Source organism: Ananas comosus, linkage group 5, assembly GCF_001540865.1.
Source record: "Ananas comosus cultivar F153 linkage group 5, ASM154086v1, whole genome shotgun sequence".
NCBI lineage: Eukaryota > Viridiplantae > Streptophyta > Magnoliopsida > Poales > Bromeliaceae > Ananas > Ananas comosus.
In genome coordinates, this window is record NC_033625.1 from 8,945,820 (window position 1) to 8,962,352 (window position 16,533).

The 16,533-nt window shown below is 37.2% G+C and overlaps 1 protein-coding gene across 1 annotated transcript in view; it reads right to left on the bottom strand.

Moving 5' to 3' along the window:
• Window positions 1-407, bottom strand: part of LOC109711124 (BTB/POZ domain-containing protein At3g09030) — a 1,837-nt gene extending 1,430 nt beyond the window's left edge. Inside the window, exon 1 of the mRNA XM_020234047.1 lies at window positions 32-407. Coding sequence (XP_020089636.1) covers window positions 32-292 — 261 coding nt within the window. The 5' untranslated portion in view covers window positions 293-407. The remainder of the gene's footprint in view (window positions 1-31) is intronic.

Consider the following 16,533-nt stretch of genomic DNA (forward strand, 5'->3'; position numbering starts at 1 on the left):
CGAGGAGGTCCTGCTCGGAGAACCGGCGGGCGGCGGCGGAAGAGGGCAGGCGGCCGGAGCGGAGGAGCGAGAGGAGGGCGGAGAAGAGGTCGGGGTCGCGGTCGATGAAGACGGGGCCGGCGGCAGTCGCGGGACTGCGGAGGGAGAGGGCCGCCAGGAGAGAGTCCGGGCCGGCCGACTGGAGGGTGCGGACGGTCGTCTCGAAGAGCTTGCCGCCCACGTTGAGCTTGATCCGGTCGTCGGGTTGAGCTGCGGGAGGCAGCTCCGAGCCCTGTTCTTTCGTGCCCATCATCCTCCTGCCGAGGGCCACGATGGACGGCAAGGGTTCGATCTGTTTCTGGTCCGAGCTGAGCTAAGCCGAGCCTCAAGCCCTCGATCCTTCCGACCGACGACACAACCTATGTTTTAAACGGTTTCCCAAAATTAAAAAAAATAAAAATAAAATAAAATAATTTATCCTAAAGTCTACAATCCAAAGGAAAAAAATAAAAATTATACTCGTAATTTAAAATTGGTTTTTTATAAAAACATTTATTGATTTTCAATTTTTTAAGCCTAGTCCACTTTTTAAAATTTTACATATTCTGTTCGATTTTTTTAAAAAATATCAAACTACCCATCTTTCAAAATACATAAAAATATATACATTAAATATCTTAAAAATGTAACTGACAAATTATTATTACAGCTATTTTTTTCTTAAAAAATGAAATTTTCATATAATATATAAATAAAAAAATTTAAAATAATAAGAAAAAANTATTCTTTTCTTAAAAAATGAAATTTTCATATAATATATAAATAAAAAAATTTTAAATAATAAGAAAAAAAGAAGAACAAAAAATTTTTTCTTAAATAGTGTAATATCTTTTCAAATTGTACAATATTTCCTTCTAAATAGTGCGACATTTGCAGAATTTATATAATTTTGTATAACTTTCACACTAAATTATGAATAATATAGTATATATTACGTACAAATAGTATAATATGTTGTCTTTAAAAATTACTCTCAAAATACGTGTGCCATGTAAAATAAAAATAAAAATAAATTATTTTAAATTTATTGATGGCAATAAAATAAGAAAAAAATTAAAAATTTAATTTTAAATTTTAGGCTAAATGACAGAAAACCTTCATGTAATAATCCGCTTTTTCACTTTCCCTCCCCTGACATTTAAAAACCTACACTTTAATTTACCCCCCTGTAAAATAAAAAATGTTCACAGGAAGGTTACGGTGTGTAAAATGACCATTTTGCCCCTCGCTATTGTCGTCTTCTTCCCCATCTTCCTCAGCCGTCCCTTCGTTCGGCCGCGATTCCCACCTCAATCGGACGCGATTTCTTTCCATTTCCTTCTCCACTTGCTCCCCTTCTCCTTTTGCATCCTCGCCACCCTCGATTTCGGCGACAGTAGGAGAAAACCGAGGTGGGCGACAGTAGCAGAAGAGCAAAGAAGGCGAAGGCGAGGCGGCGGAGGACGGCGAAGGGGATGTGGGTGAGGGCGAGGCAGTGGAGGACTGCGAGGCGGCGAGGCGGCGACGAGGTGGCGAGCCGGAGGGAGGCGAAGCAACAGGGAGATGGCGGAGGGGTATTTTCGGCATAAAAATACATTTTTTAACGTAACCCTAACGGTAGGGGGTGAAATGCATATTTTTTATTTTATAGGGGGGCAAAGTGTAGGTTTTTAAATGTCAGGGAGGGAAAGTAAAAAAGCGGGTTATTACAAGGGGGTTTTCTGTAATTTAGCCTAAATTTTATTCTATTTTAAAACAATAAACATTGGATTTTTACCACATATAAAAGTTTCTTCTGAGAAGGGATACAGTAATATTGCTATTAAAGAAAAAATAGTTACAGCAATTATCCTTCAGTTCCTGTTTGGTTTCAAGATAAAACGTCGAAAATTTAAGTTATCCCTACCATTTCGCTAAACGAAATATGTTTTGGCAAAAATTTTTTATCCTAATCAAAACTTTCTATTCCCGTTATTTCGAAATAGCTTATGTAAACTATTCCACCCTTTTGATGGAATAATGCTATTCCAAAGTTTAATCCCAACCTTTAGTTAGATTATAAATTGAATTAAAACTAAATTATATAAAAATTATATCTTATTTATTATAACAATTTACTTTTTTTATAAAATTATTAATTGTACTATATTAATACATATTATTTATAGTTAAATATTATAGAAATTATACCTAAATATTACAATAAATTGTTTTTATTATATTTAAGTTTAAGTAGAATTTGCAAAAAATAAATTATTTTTGTAAAAAATTATTTTTATTAAATCATAATTTATAATTTATAAAAAATTATTTTTATTAAATCATACTTTATAATAAATTATTTTTATTAAATTATATTTTATGAGCAATGCTCCTATGCACCAAAAAGATCTAGGCCTTTAAATTTTTTAAAATGAATGGTGGAGATGTCTTTTAGTTAAGAGAGTGACTGGCTTTTATTGTCTTAAGTACCCGTCACCCTCTTACCAAGGGCAAACTATTTTCTCATATGTAAAATTAGCATGAAGGGCTTTTTTGTAAATTTATATTTTCATTCTCATAATGCTCCTCTAGTAATTATAAAATATCTCATTCTATTTTTTAACTTTAATATTGTTTTTACTATCGAATGAACAATTTGAATTTAATTTTAAAAATAGAAGCCTTTAATTTAAATAAATAATAAAAGTTATGTTTATAAATACAGCATAATTTACAATTTAAAATAAGTTAATATATTTGAAATTTCGTGTCATTTTAATATCAAATTAACAATTTGAATTGAAATATACTATTTATTTAAACATAAATTTTTTTGTTCTGAAAATTAAAATTAAAATTAAATTTGAATTTAATGTACACAATTATAAAGTTTAAGCTCAAATTGAATTTTAAATTCAATTTTATAAAGGTTTATTATTTATCAAATTAGCACTATCTAATTTGGTAAGTAACAAAATTAAATAAGGAAACAAATATTTGTGTAGGGTTAATCAAATTTGGTAATTAGCTTGTTTTTGTTTTCCCATATTATCCTTACGAACGGTAACCTGTTGAGCAAGTAACTATTTTGCAAAAGTCAATCTCGTCTTTAAAATATGAACGGCTAGATTTAATTTAGCCGGTGTATTGAAGCAATCCTCATATTTTATATCAAATTCAATCGTCAGTTTTATAGTGTCCTGGAGGGTTAGCTGTCGAATTTTTTATAGTAGCATCAGCTGGTCGACACATCTACAAAGTGTCGGATGTATCGGAACAAATCGTAATCATTTTGGCACAAAATAGATGCGAAAACAAATTCAGAGCACTGAAACTAGTCAAAATTGGAGTTCTGACCAGTTTCGAATGCCCAGAAAGAAGACACTATATCATATATAAGTTTTTCATACTTAATTAATTATCCACATGCTATTATCTATATAATACAATCATTACATTTTACTACTACCCTTGCCATCGACCCATTCATATAATCATAAGATTCCACATGCTAACCTCATGCATCAATACATATCAAGAATTTTTCACCTGCAGGTTACTATACAATACCACCTTGTTGGCCCAGTGCCTTAATCGTCTATTAGATTTTGATGATAACAAATAATCACGATTTTTGGACTAATCTTTTATCTTGAGTCTTGTGTTTTAGATCTCTCTATCTTCAAAAATGATTCAAGATGGGCAATATTCTAGCACCAAGCTTCACCACTTGAAGCTGTGTTTGCTTCTTTTGTCAAATAGACAAACTCACTCTCTCCATTCTTAATTTAATTAATATTATGCTTAATAATTAGAGTGAGAAACTTTGAGCTAAGTTTAAACTATTCATCTTATCACCTTATAGATCACTTAAACAAATTTCTAAATTTATGATTAAGTGAAAAGGACTTTTAAAATATTCAAAAATTGCTCAAATTCTGTGTTCTGTAAAGTTGCAATTTCTGGACCCTGTTCTGGGCGCCCTAAAGTGGATCCGAATCTTTTGAGACCTTTTGGATCCTGCCTGTTTGCTGATCCAAAAACACCAAGACTATTTGACTTGACAGGTTGCGACAACAGGCGGCGCGAAATCTGGGGGCCCAGATTTTATGGAAGCAACGGCGCATGCAATCTGGGCTCTCTGGCAAGAAAGTCAGCACGACTTTCTGGGCGCCCACAACTTTTGACGGCTCGAATCCAGAAAAACGGCGCATGTCAGAAAAGTTGCCCCTCGAGATTTGGGCGCCCACAACTTTCTGACGGCCCAAATCCAGAGGAAGCGGCGCCTGTCAGAAAAGCTGTTCCTCGTGTTCTGTGCACCCACAACTTTTGACGGCCCAGAACTTACGAAGTCAAGAAAAGATGCGGGTATCAGAAAAGCTGTTCCTCGAGATCTGGGCGCCCACAAATTTTTGACGGCCCAAACATACAAAGTCAAGAAAAGCGGCGCACGTGGTCCGACAGGCAGCTGGCGTGCACAAACTTCTGGGCGCCCGGAAACAGTTTTAGGGCGCCCGAAAGTACAACTGACAGATCTGTCCGAGGCTATAAATAGATGGTATTGAGGCCTCACTCTGCAACAACTTGATAGTTCATTTGAGCTTAAAAACTTCTGTGATCTTAATACTCTTAGCTCTCAATTCTCTCTCTAAACTTGAGTGAAACTTATAGTGAGATTTAATCTTGTAAAAAAGAGAGAAAAGCAAATTCTTGAAGCTTGAAAGAAGAAGGAGTTGATGTGAAGGCTTGGTGCTTGCCCGCAAAAGCATCATCTAGTGGAGATCCAACATTCTCGAGTGCTGAGAAGTTGGCGGGGACGTAGGCAAAGTGCCGAACCTCGAAACAAATTGATCGTGTGCTTTTCGAGTTTGCATTTCTTTTATTTGCATCGATTTTTTAATTTGCTTGATTATTTGGATTTTTATTTTAGAAACCTAATTCACCCCCCCTCTTAGGTTGCCATTTTGATCCTCACACCTTACACATGAAAATAGATATAGTAGGAAGTACACCTTTTTTGGTGACACAAAACTCATCTGAATTGCTAATTTGAAAAAGAAAAGGTGATGGGACGACAATTGTGCTTGTTGCGGCCTCCTCAACCCCACGGCAGCCACAACCACAACAATTTGCTTGTAAAACCCCGCAGCAAATTCCATGAAAAGTCGGTTACTAAATTATGCATAAATTCGATTACTAACCTTAATTTCATTAAAAACCCATCAAAATCCCCTCTCCTAGTAAGTACTATATCAAAATCTCATCATTAAATTTATATCTTGAGAAATTCAAATCCAAAAAATATGATATTTTAATATCAACCTCTAATCCGATGCGATAGAAAATTGTGCGTGCACACGTGCCGTCGATTGCCTTCACGGATTTTTTACAATCCCTCTCTCCTGCTCTCTCTCTCTCTCTCTCTCTATCTAGAGCATATATACAAAGGAGAAGAAAAGGAAGAAGAAGAATAGAGTCCACCTGGCAACCAATATTATGTAAACAATATGCTGAAAGGCCCTCAGGCAATTGCAACTTATAGTTTAGTCCAATTCTGATATGAATACATCTAATCAGAGCCCTTCTAAATATTCGTTTGTGCTCAAATTTGACATATTGACTTAATTAAAGATAATTAGCAGTAATTTATCTTAAATTTTTTATTTTGTACTATTTTTTGTAACTAAAAATTTCGCCGACTAAAATTTTTAACAGATTACAGTTACGCTCTGGTTTCATTGCTTGGCTATCCGAATGATATGAAATTTTAAATTTGACCTTAGAAAGTTAGTTTCGACAAATTCTCAAATTTTTATAATTTTTCTCTGTCGTAAATTTTTCAGCTGAAATATAAGCCCCGTTGCTTATAAAATAGGCTAAATTACAGAAAACTCCTTTGTAATAACCCGCTTTTTCACTTTTCCTCCCTAACATTTAAAAACCTACACTTTGCCCCCCTGTAAAATAAAAAATGTGCACTTCACCCCCTACCGTTAGGGTTCCGTCAGGGTTCCGTTAAAAAATATATTTTTATGCCGAAAATACCCCTCCGCCATCTCCCTGTTGCTTCGACTCCCTCCGGCTCGCCACCTCGCCGCCGCCTCGCCGCCTCGCCGTCCTCCACTGCCTCGCCCTCACCCACATCCCCTTCGCCGTCTTCCGCCGCCTCGCCTTCGCCTTCTTTATCCTTCTCCTACTATCGCCCACCTCGGTTTTCTCCTACTGTCGCCGAAATCGAGGGCGGCGAGGGTGCAGGAGGAGAAGGGGAGCAGGTGGAGAAGGAAATGGAGAGAAATCGCGGCCGATTGAGGTGGGAATCGCAGCTGAACGAATGGGCGGCTGAGGAAGATGGGGAAGAAGACAACAATAGCGAGGGGCAAAATGGTCATTTTACACACCGTAACCTCCCTGTGAATATTTTTCATTTTACAAGGGGGCAATGTGTAGGTTTTTAAATGTCAGGGGGGAAGTGAAAAAGCGGGTTATTACAGGGGGGTTTTCTGTAATTTAGCCTATAAAATATATCAAATCTCTTTTTTTTATTTTAATTTCACCCCAAATCATTCTTAAATTATCTTTTACTTCTCTAAGTCAAATAAAAATAATATCTCGCACTATTTTTATTTACACTTTCTTATATATTAAAAATACGGTGTACACAAATAGAATCCTTGAACAAGGAGTAGACTCCAGCATCACTGTATCCGGCTCCCAAGTTATCTCTCACTCGTGATTATTCTACAATACTTTTACATAAGAGATGACCCGCTTCTGCAATTCTTTTATCTCACGAGCAAGAATCTGCACTAGTCTCTCCTCTTAGCTCAAGTGCTCACCTAACTCAAATGAAGTGAAGTCAATCACATGCGATGGATCCAACATGTGCTTTCTCAAAGCTAAGACATGAAAAACATCATGGATACCAGCAAGTCGCGGTGGAAGTTCAACCCTGTATGCCACAAGCCCAACTTGCTCCAGTACCTTAAATGGACCAATGTACCATGAACTAAATCAAGATTTCGAATCCCTTGAGGCAACAAGACTTTTAAAAACACATATCCAACCTGAAACTCCATGTCACTTCGCCTAATATCAGCATAACTTCTCCGTCCACTCTAAGTGGTCATTAGATATTGTCAAGCAATCTTGATTTTTTTTCCATCTCTATTAGAATATCTGGCCCCAAAGTCTTTCTTTCACTCATTTCACTCTAATGTAGGGGTGATCAATATTTGCATCCACACAATGCTTCAAACAGAGCCATTAGAAAGCTCGCTTAATAGCTATTGTTGTACGCAAACTCAATCGGTATCGAGTGTCGATATCACCCTCCTCCAAGTCCAGAACACGGGCTCTCAACATGTCCTCTAAGATCTAAATAGTCCGCTAACTATCCATCGGTCAGTGAGTAAAAGACTGTACTAAAGTACAATTGAGTACCTAAGGCCGCTTCAGGCTCCTCCAGAAATACGAGAAGAATCTCGGGTCTCGATCTGATACTATTGAGATAGTTACTCCATGTAACCTCATTAACTTATCCAAATATAACCGTGCGAGTCACTGTCGGGGTCAAGTAGTCTGCAGCGGCAAGAAGTGAGTCGACTTCGTCAGTCTGTCCACTATTATCCAAACTGCATCATAACCACCGTAAGCTCTAGGTAATGTTGGAAAATCTTTCTGATCTTTTATTAAAATATTCTTTAAAAATAATTTGAAAGTTTAATTTTAGTTTTAAAGAAATCCTGAGAAAAAAATTAAATAACAAATACTGTAAAGAAAATGATTAGAAAAGGCACGTGGATCGAGGTGTGCAGAGCATTATCCTAGAAGCGAAATTGCCCCTCCACGTGCGAGGCTTTCCGGCAATTACTTCCAGCGATACAACGATCACGTTCCACCCCGTCGACACGCTTTCAAGGTGGCTCAAGACGAACCCAACAAGCTTCAAATCTAGCAAAAAAAAGCTCGGCAAAAATCAGCGCAAAAGATCAATGACGAGAAAGCATGAAAAGGTGAGGTAGATGTTAGGGTTTTGCTCTTAGGTATGCCTAGGTTCCAGTTGAACTCACGCAACCTCCTCTAATATATATAACCAAGACAAGAATCTTGCTTCAACGTGTCAATTTCGTGTAGAACAAGATAAGCCTAAGATTATACAGGATACGGATTAGGATTAGGATTAGGATAAAGATAAAACAGAAAATAAAAAAAATAAACCGGATGTATGGACCATGCGCGCCGCTGCTCGCTCGGCTCATGCTCATGCTCATGCTCGTGCTTGTGCTCGTGCCGTGCGTGCGTGTGTTTAAATGAGAACATAACTCTTATTTTCTCCCAAGCAACTAGCTTGAGAGTAAAGGAATATATAAAAACCAACAACACCCTTTTAGTTTCCAGTGTGGGACTAAACTTCACATATGGAAACTTTAGTTTGACTCTTAGGCAAGGCCCATTAAGTATTCGGTTGCACAAGAGGCCTGACAAGTTTTAAATCACCAAAAATCTAATAAAATCCAATAAGTAATGCAACGACAAAAACCATCGTGAGCTAGTCCTATTCGACCATGGGTTTAGAAGGCTCTGAAGCTTGCCAGCAGGTACACAATGCTCAGCCTTTATTTGCTGACAATTAAGCACTGAGATGCGTATCTCCCAATATGTCACTTTATTTCATTATACCAGTAGTATACCTTAAAATTCTTATACACCTTGGTTCCATCGGGATGAATGGTGTAAAATGAGTTATAAGCCTCTCTCAAAATCTTCTCGTGGAGCTCTAAATCTACAAGCACACACAATCGATCTCTGAATCATAGTACTACTGAGGCATCAACACTGAAATCCTCTGTATGTCCGCTCTCAATATCAACTCGAATCCTCATCAAATGTGGATCTGTAATCTACTTCTCCCTTATCCTGTCCAACAGAGTGGGCTGTAAGATCATTGACATCAATCTCGAAGAAACACTGGGGGACACAACTTCCAACCCAAACCACCTCATCTCCTCAAGCAACAACGTTTGCTGAGAGATCATCATATTTAGGTTCTATATTGACTTCCTATTCAACGCATCTACCACCATATTAGCCTTGTCGGGGTGATACTGAATGCTCACATCATAGTCCTTTAGCAACTCCACTCACCTCAAATTCAGCTTCTTTTAGGTAAACAAATACTTAAGGCTCTTTTGGTTAGTATAAATCTCACAGTACTCCCCATTTAAGTAGTGATGCCAAAGATTGAACGCAAACACCACAGTTGCTAACTCTAAATTATGCATAGAGTAATTTTTCTCGTAATCTTGCAATTGCCTTGAAGGCATAAGCAATAACCCTATCATGCTGCATCAACACACATCCCAAACCACTGTGCTCACTTGGCCATGTCTGCTCCAGCTCCGTGAGTGATGCAGGTGTGGCCCGCGCCGTTGGTCAAAGTCTAGAAATCATCCTGATCACCTACAATAAAACATACATCATTTACGCACTGAAATATAGCACTCGACCCAATCAAGCGAAAGTTTAGAAGGCATATTCCCTTCAATCACTCTTCAACCTCCTGGAAGAGTTTACAACAATTCAATTACCGACTTTTACAGCAAGTCACGTCTCTTACGTTTTGCCTTCCTGGAGTCTGCTAAAGGTCTAAGATTTTTTAAATCCCAATATCCTATTACTAGTCTCTGATACAAATTTAATCTATCTCACTCCGGGTAAGGGTGGAACCTGGGCTGGCCAAGAGATCCACCATATACACAGGAAGTTCCGTGCACATAAAGCACCTAAAATACATATAAACAAGCCCAGAGACTACAACTAGCAAATATTAGAGCTGAAATAAAAGCTACTAACAAGCAAAAGCACAAAGTCACGTTGCACATACAAGCCCCAAAAGTTCATCTCCATAAGCATACAGAAGCCACCTCTCACAATAGTAATAAAATACAAATAAAGCTCGCCAAACTAGTCCAGTATGTACAATACCACTCTCAAAAACCAACCTCTAGCGGGTCCTCCTCTAAGCCACGCACTCAGGTAGAAGGTGCTAACTAAGATGGGTCACTTACCTAGATTGGAAGCAACAATCTGTGTAGAGGGCTTTATAGAAAAGATCAACAATAGAGGACGTGAGAACTATTACAATGAGTAGTTCTCAGTGTGTACGATCCCCGAGCATGATGACCTACTCACTAGGTCTATTGGAAGCATAGAGTAGAGAACTATAAAGAACAATAGAGCATAATGTAGTAAAAGCTAGAATGAGAATCTATAGCTACAATGCCTCTATGCTACTAATGCTCGAAATATGTATATGCATCAACTAACTATCGGTTGCTCTCTATCATTACCCAATCCCAATGACCGACTCGAGGATCCGGTCAAGCTTGCGCTTATCCACTACCATGGCACCACTCTCGAGGGTGGCCAGTTAAAATGTAGGTCGCTCAGCAGGGCTGCTGCAGCATCAACGCATAAAAGCCAAACTCCGAAACGGCACTTGACAGGCGCGATCCTACCGAGTAAGCAGCGTAGCTCTGTTGAGCTCCAATACGACTTATGCAGGTTATAGTCAATACAAATGATCAACTAGATCATACATAATACTATCCACGTTCCCCACAACTTATGCAGATTGTAGTCAATGCAAATGATCAACTAGATCATAAATAATACTATCCACGTGCCCCAGACACAATCTGCAGTGTAACCCAATGATCCAGAACCACTATAATCACATACGGTGTAATTAGATTAGACTTTCTTACACTTATTTTAATTATTATGACAATATTAGAGATTATTGATAATAATCTATTATTGAACAAATCTTGTTTTTAGTAACATAATTCATAGTTTGAAAGTTCTTTAGATTAATATTTTGCCATTATCAAAATTGTGGCCTCACATCATGAATACTTCATTAAAATTCCTAACCAATTATTTGTGACATATATTGCACGCACACAATGACTATGAGTAGAGCTAGAATACTCCCAAAAGCACCAATTGGTTGGTGCTTGTGAGTTTTTAGCCCTTGATTGGAGAGATGTGAGATTGGGATGATGGTGGTAGGTGGTGGTAGGTGGTGGTAGATGGAATAGTGTTTGATCCAAAGGTTATTAGTATTTAAGGAGTAGATCCAAGGGCTACAAAAGTAGAAGCACCAAGGGGCCTAATACTTCTAAAAGTATTCTAGCTCAATTCCAATGACTATATCTATCTATCTATATATAAAAGTATGTATTTTGAATTAAACTTTGTCGACAGACCCACTTTTTGGCGGGAATTTTTTTTAGTTCCTTTTTTTATGCAAAACAAATAACATAATGAAATAAGTTTTTAGTTTCTCTTTTTTCTCTAACAAATAATTTTTATTTTTTTATTAAATATTTTTATATCATTTCATATCTTTTTATTTTAGGTAAATATTTTCATATGATCTTAATACTATCTACTAATATTTAGTTATTGTATTACTTTTTAAGTTTTTATTGATTACAATCAACAATAAAATTTTAATTTAATTTCAAATATATTTAAATTTAATCTTATGATTTTACAATTTTATCCAAAAATTTATAGTAAAAACTTAAAATTTTTAAAAATAATTTCATCTATTATCAATTCAAAGTTTGAACTTAATTATACGATTTATATTCAAATTTATAAATTTTTAATTTAAAATTAAAAATTGAGTTTAAGTCGTGAATTAATTTTTTTTGGGATATCTAATTTGAATTAACAATTAAAAACTTTTAAGTAAAGTGGATCCAAGTTAAATCTAAAATTTTATATTTAATGTGAGTTAGGATATGATAGAAATTTTCTCATAAAATATAATAGATGAAATTATTTTTTAAAATTTTAAGTTTGTACTATAAATTTTTAGATAAATATGATGCACAAATTTATTTGATTTTTCAGTTATGTGTATTTGCACAGATACTCGACTAGTTATATATAGAAGTATGTATTTTGAATTTAGATATATCGACATATATATATTTTTTAGTGGAAAAGAAATTTTGGTTCCTCTTTTTTTTATGGAAATAAATAATGCAATGAAAAAAAAAAAACTTCTTATTTTTTACTTAAGTCCCGTTTGTGCTTTCAAGCTGCTTTCAATGATGAGATATTTTATTCGACGATTGACATAGATAGACCTGAGCTACAATATTCGAACTATCTACAAATCAAATTTTATAATTTTTTTATATTATTTGTCAAATAATTTAGGGCCTCAAAAATTACTATTTTAATAACCGATATGGCACATCTGTAAATTCAACGGTGTAAAACAATCTAAATTCAAAAATTTTATTTTATTACTAAAAGTAAGATGGCTATTTCCGATCTAATTTTATTATTATTTTTTATTATTTTTTAGTTTTAATTGTTTATTTTAAGATTAATCATTTATTAGTCAAATAAAATTGAAAAATTATAAAATTAGGTGTATTTTATTTATGTGCACCAATTTTTTTGGTCTTTTTGCATAAAAAATACACCAGTTTTGCATTTTTGTAAAAATGGACCACTTCTTTAGATTTTGTAGATTCGGTCCGAATTTTCAATATACTGACTAAAATATCTTTATTAATTTTTCTCATTCCTTCTTTCTCTCATTCTTTTTTCCCTCTTCGACCCATATTACCTCCTCTACCACATCTGCGGCCCTCAGAGACGGTAACGAGGGTGGCACGCCTCCCCTTTCTTCGTCTCTATCTTTGCCTACGCTAGTGCGGGCATCGGAGGAGGACTCGGAGCGAATGCGGAGAATGCAGCAGATGGAGGTGGTAAGGTCGTGGCCAAGGTGGTGCTCGCTGTTACCCATAAGGATGAGAATGAAGACATGCCCCCCCTTCTCCAAGGAACACATAGTTGAGCTGGCGATAGTGCTATGCACTTCCTTACTCTTCTCTTTTTATGACTCGATTGAGAATTTTCTGAAAAATGTTTAAATTCTTTGTGCGCATTGTAATAGATAGATATTTTTTATTTTTGGCCCCCACCAGGTACAACACATTATTTGTGGACTACTACTAATATTTTTCTTACCGAATATGACATAAATCATAGAAGTGGTCTTGTGGCGGAGGGCATGACCACGGATGGCGATGGCAACGACGATGAGGGTACTGAAGGATTTAAGAACTACGGGGTGGTAGAGCGCGTCTGATGAGGGCGGTGGCTGCAACAGAGGGCGAGGGAAAGGGTGCGATTGCGGAAAAAGATGCAGAGGGTAGAAAAAAAAAGAAAAGTAAAAAATAAAAATAAAAATAAAATATAAAGTAAAAATAATTTTTTCTCCTGAGAAAACTATTATGTATCATCGCAACTATAGAAAAGGCTAAGCAAAGAAGAAAGAAGAAAAAGATGAAGTTACACAGCTAAGATGAAGTTATATTGTTTCAGAAGAAAGTTGCACCGTTTGAAACAAAAATTGCACCCTTGAGATAAAAATTATGTTTTTTTAGACTAAAGTTGCACTCTTTGGGTAAAAGTCGCACTCTTTAGGGAAAGTTACAATATTTGAGATGAAAATTATGCTGTTTGAAAGGAAATTGACACTTTTTAAGATAAAATTGACACTTTTTAAATAAAAATTTAACCATTTAAAATTAGACTAAGTTGCAACATATGAAATAAAAATTAAAATTTTAGACTAAATTGTTCTATTTAAAATTATTTGTGTAGTATCCCTGGTGTTCAACTTCTTGAGGCTTGTCGACACGCCGTGAGGGTGTCGGGACAAGTCCGAGTCTCGGTAGCGCGAAATAGACGCAAAACGGACTCAGCGGGAACGCGAGAGCAGGTGTTAGCACTACAACAAAAACGGTCTATAGCGACACTTTTAAGTGTAGGGACATGTCAAAAAAGTGCTGCTAGCTAAAATCACCGACACTTTTAAAAAGTGTTGCTATATGTGGGGTCGCTAGGTATATAGTGGCAGTTAAAGAGTGTCGCTATAACTTAAAATAGTGCTGCTAATTTACCAACAACTTATTTAAGCATTTAGCAACCGCCGAAACTCTATCTCGTTGGCTGCGGCGGCGGAGGAGGACAACAGGAATGACTCTTCGTCTAGAATTTCAGTAGATTGAGTGAAGAGAGAAGAAAATATAGTAATTGATTTTTCTTTTCTTTTTTTCTTTTTTGTTTGTAATCGGGCCAAATGGACTGGGTGTGGTGGGTTGAGTGGAGTAATCTTTTATTTTTGGTTGTATTGGGCTTTATATTTAGGCATTAGTAGATGTTTTTTTAAGTTTTAGCATAAATGGGACACTTACTCAAAAGTGTCCCAAACATGTGTCCCTATAACCTAATTCTGTTGTAGTGTAGCATTGGAATCTGCGAATTTCAAATTTTCTGTTCGTTGTACCGGTATGACATCAGGGTTGTACCGGTACACTTTCTGTACCGGTACAGCATCGGAGGTGTACCGGTACACTTCGCCTGATTGGCGAACAGCTGCTCTCGGGTTGCCTTTTGTACCGGTACAGGTGCACGTGTACCGGTACACGGGGGTAGGTGAGAGGCAGAATTGACTTTTTATGCCTCGTATGTATCACCCACTCCTCCCCTTACTACTTAGCTGCGTAGAGAGAAGCTGAGGGGAGTTCTTTGGCCAGGTTTCTTCTCCTCTCTCTCTCTAGACTTGATCCGAGCGTGCGGAAGAGCTCGGGTGGATTTGTTTTGTCGCCGACGTCGCGCCGCAGACTCGTTCGAGCACACGAGCGTTGTGTGGCTTCGTAGGGAGGACGAGCGAGCGTGTGTTTCCGCCGTTTCGACGTCGCGCCAATGTTGGTTTAGCGTATCGTGGTGGGTTAATCGTTAGTTTGGCTTCTAAGTATATAGAGATAGTCCGCATGTGTCGTTGTAGTTGTTTTTGCATATTTTAATTGCTCGATTCGCGGATTTGGTGTTTCTTTTATGAAAAATCTGAATTGGAGCTTAGTGTTACTAAATCTATTTGCATATGTTGGACTTGGATATGACTTAGGAGAAAACTTGCGATTTGAACCTGTCACATGTTTAAACTATCTGATTTAGCTTTAGGAGCCGTTTTATTTTATATCGCCGCAGTATCAGCGTGGTGGATACCCCAGGTAGTTTAGATTTCAGTTACGCTCGTACTGGGATGCCGAGTGTATTTTTACAGTAGCGTTCAAACTGTTCCGGATTGTTGGGTGCCGTTGGGGTTGACGGTGGACCCATATCGCCGTTTTGGCGTCAGATTGTGCCGAGGGCACGTAACCTGTTGGTGGTTAGACCTGACTTACTTGACGTTGGCTTATGAGAGCCCGATTGAGCTCGACAGAGATACGCTGCATACTCGGTTGGGTAGCTCCCACGAGTGCCACTCCGGAGACGGGCGTTGTGCTTTCGCATTGGTGTCGTTCGTGCAGGTTGGACTTGCTCTCCACGGACTGCTTAGGGTGGAGGTAGCTATATAGTCGCAACCGGGCGGGACAGGTGTGTTCACAGTCCCAGGGACGGGTATACTTGCAGTCCCAGTTCGATTGGGTCAGATTTGACACTTCCTACAGTTGGTTAGCGTAGAGCATGGTAGTCTAGCGTCTTGTAGCTGTAGAGTTATTCCAGCATTTTTATACTATCATTGCTCCCTTTTGTAAACTTAGTGGGTAGACGACGACGTTTAGGGCGGTACCCACTGAGGACTACTTGTTTTTATAGTAGTTCTCACGCCCAGTTGTTACCCTATTTTTGCAGAGCCTGCTGTTCCGGCTGCTGCTGCCTCGGAAACTGATCGTGGCAAGGGTGTTTCCAGTTAGAGCTCTTCCCAGTTACTGCTGTTCGTGAGGTTACAGCTGCAGGTAGTGCTAGTTTTTGAGTTTCTTATACATACTGGTTGTATCTCGCTCGGCGAGCTTTTGCATACCTGGATGTATGTATGTATATGGAAGTTGTTCCTATTTTTACCAGTTTTATTCGATCAGCTCTATACTACACTTTGTAGTATTGTATGTTTTACAGGTACAGTTATCGCTTCATATATAGGAAAAATTCTTTTGTATATGGCGGATTTGTCGGCGGGCCGAGAGAACGTGCAATTCGGGGCGTGACAATTTGAGACTAAGTTATACTGTTTGATATTTACTTTTCAAATAATTTTAAATTATGTAAGTTTTAAACAGTGTAATGTAATTTAAAACAGTGTAACTTACTCTAAAGCTATGCAACTTTTATTTTATATGGTACAGCTTAGTCTCTAATAGCTTTAAATGGTACAACTTTATTCAAAAAGTATAAGTTTTGTCTCAAAAAATACAACTTTCACTCAAAGAGTGATAGTTTCGTCTCAAACATTGTTATTTTCGTCTCAAACAATATAAATTTTCTTCATATAGTATAACTTTCGTCCAAAAAGTATAATTTTTGTATCAAAGACTGTAATTTTTTCTCAACGAGTGCAACTTTATTTTAAAATAGCGCTACTTCATCTTCATCTTCTTTTTTCTTTGATTTTTTATTTTTTTCTGTACCAGCGATGATATATAATGGTCTTTC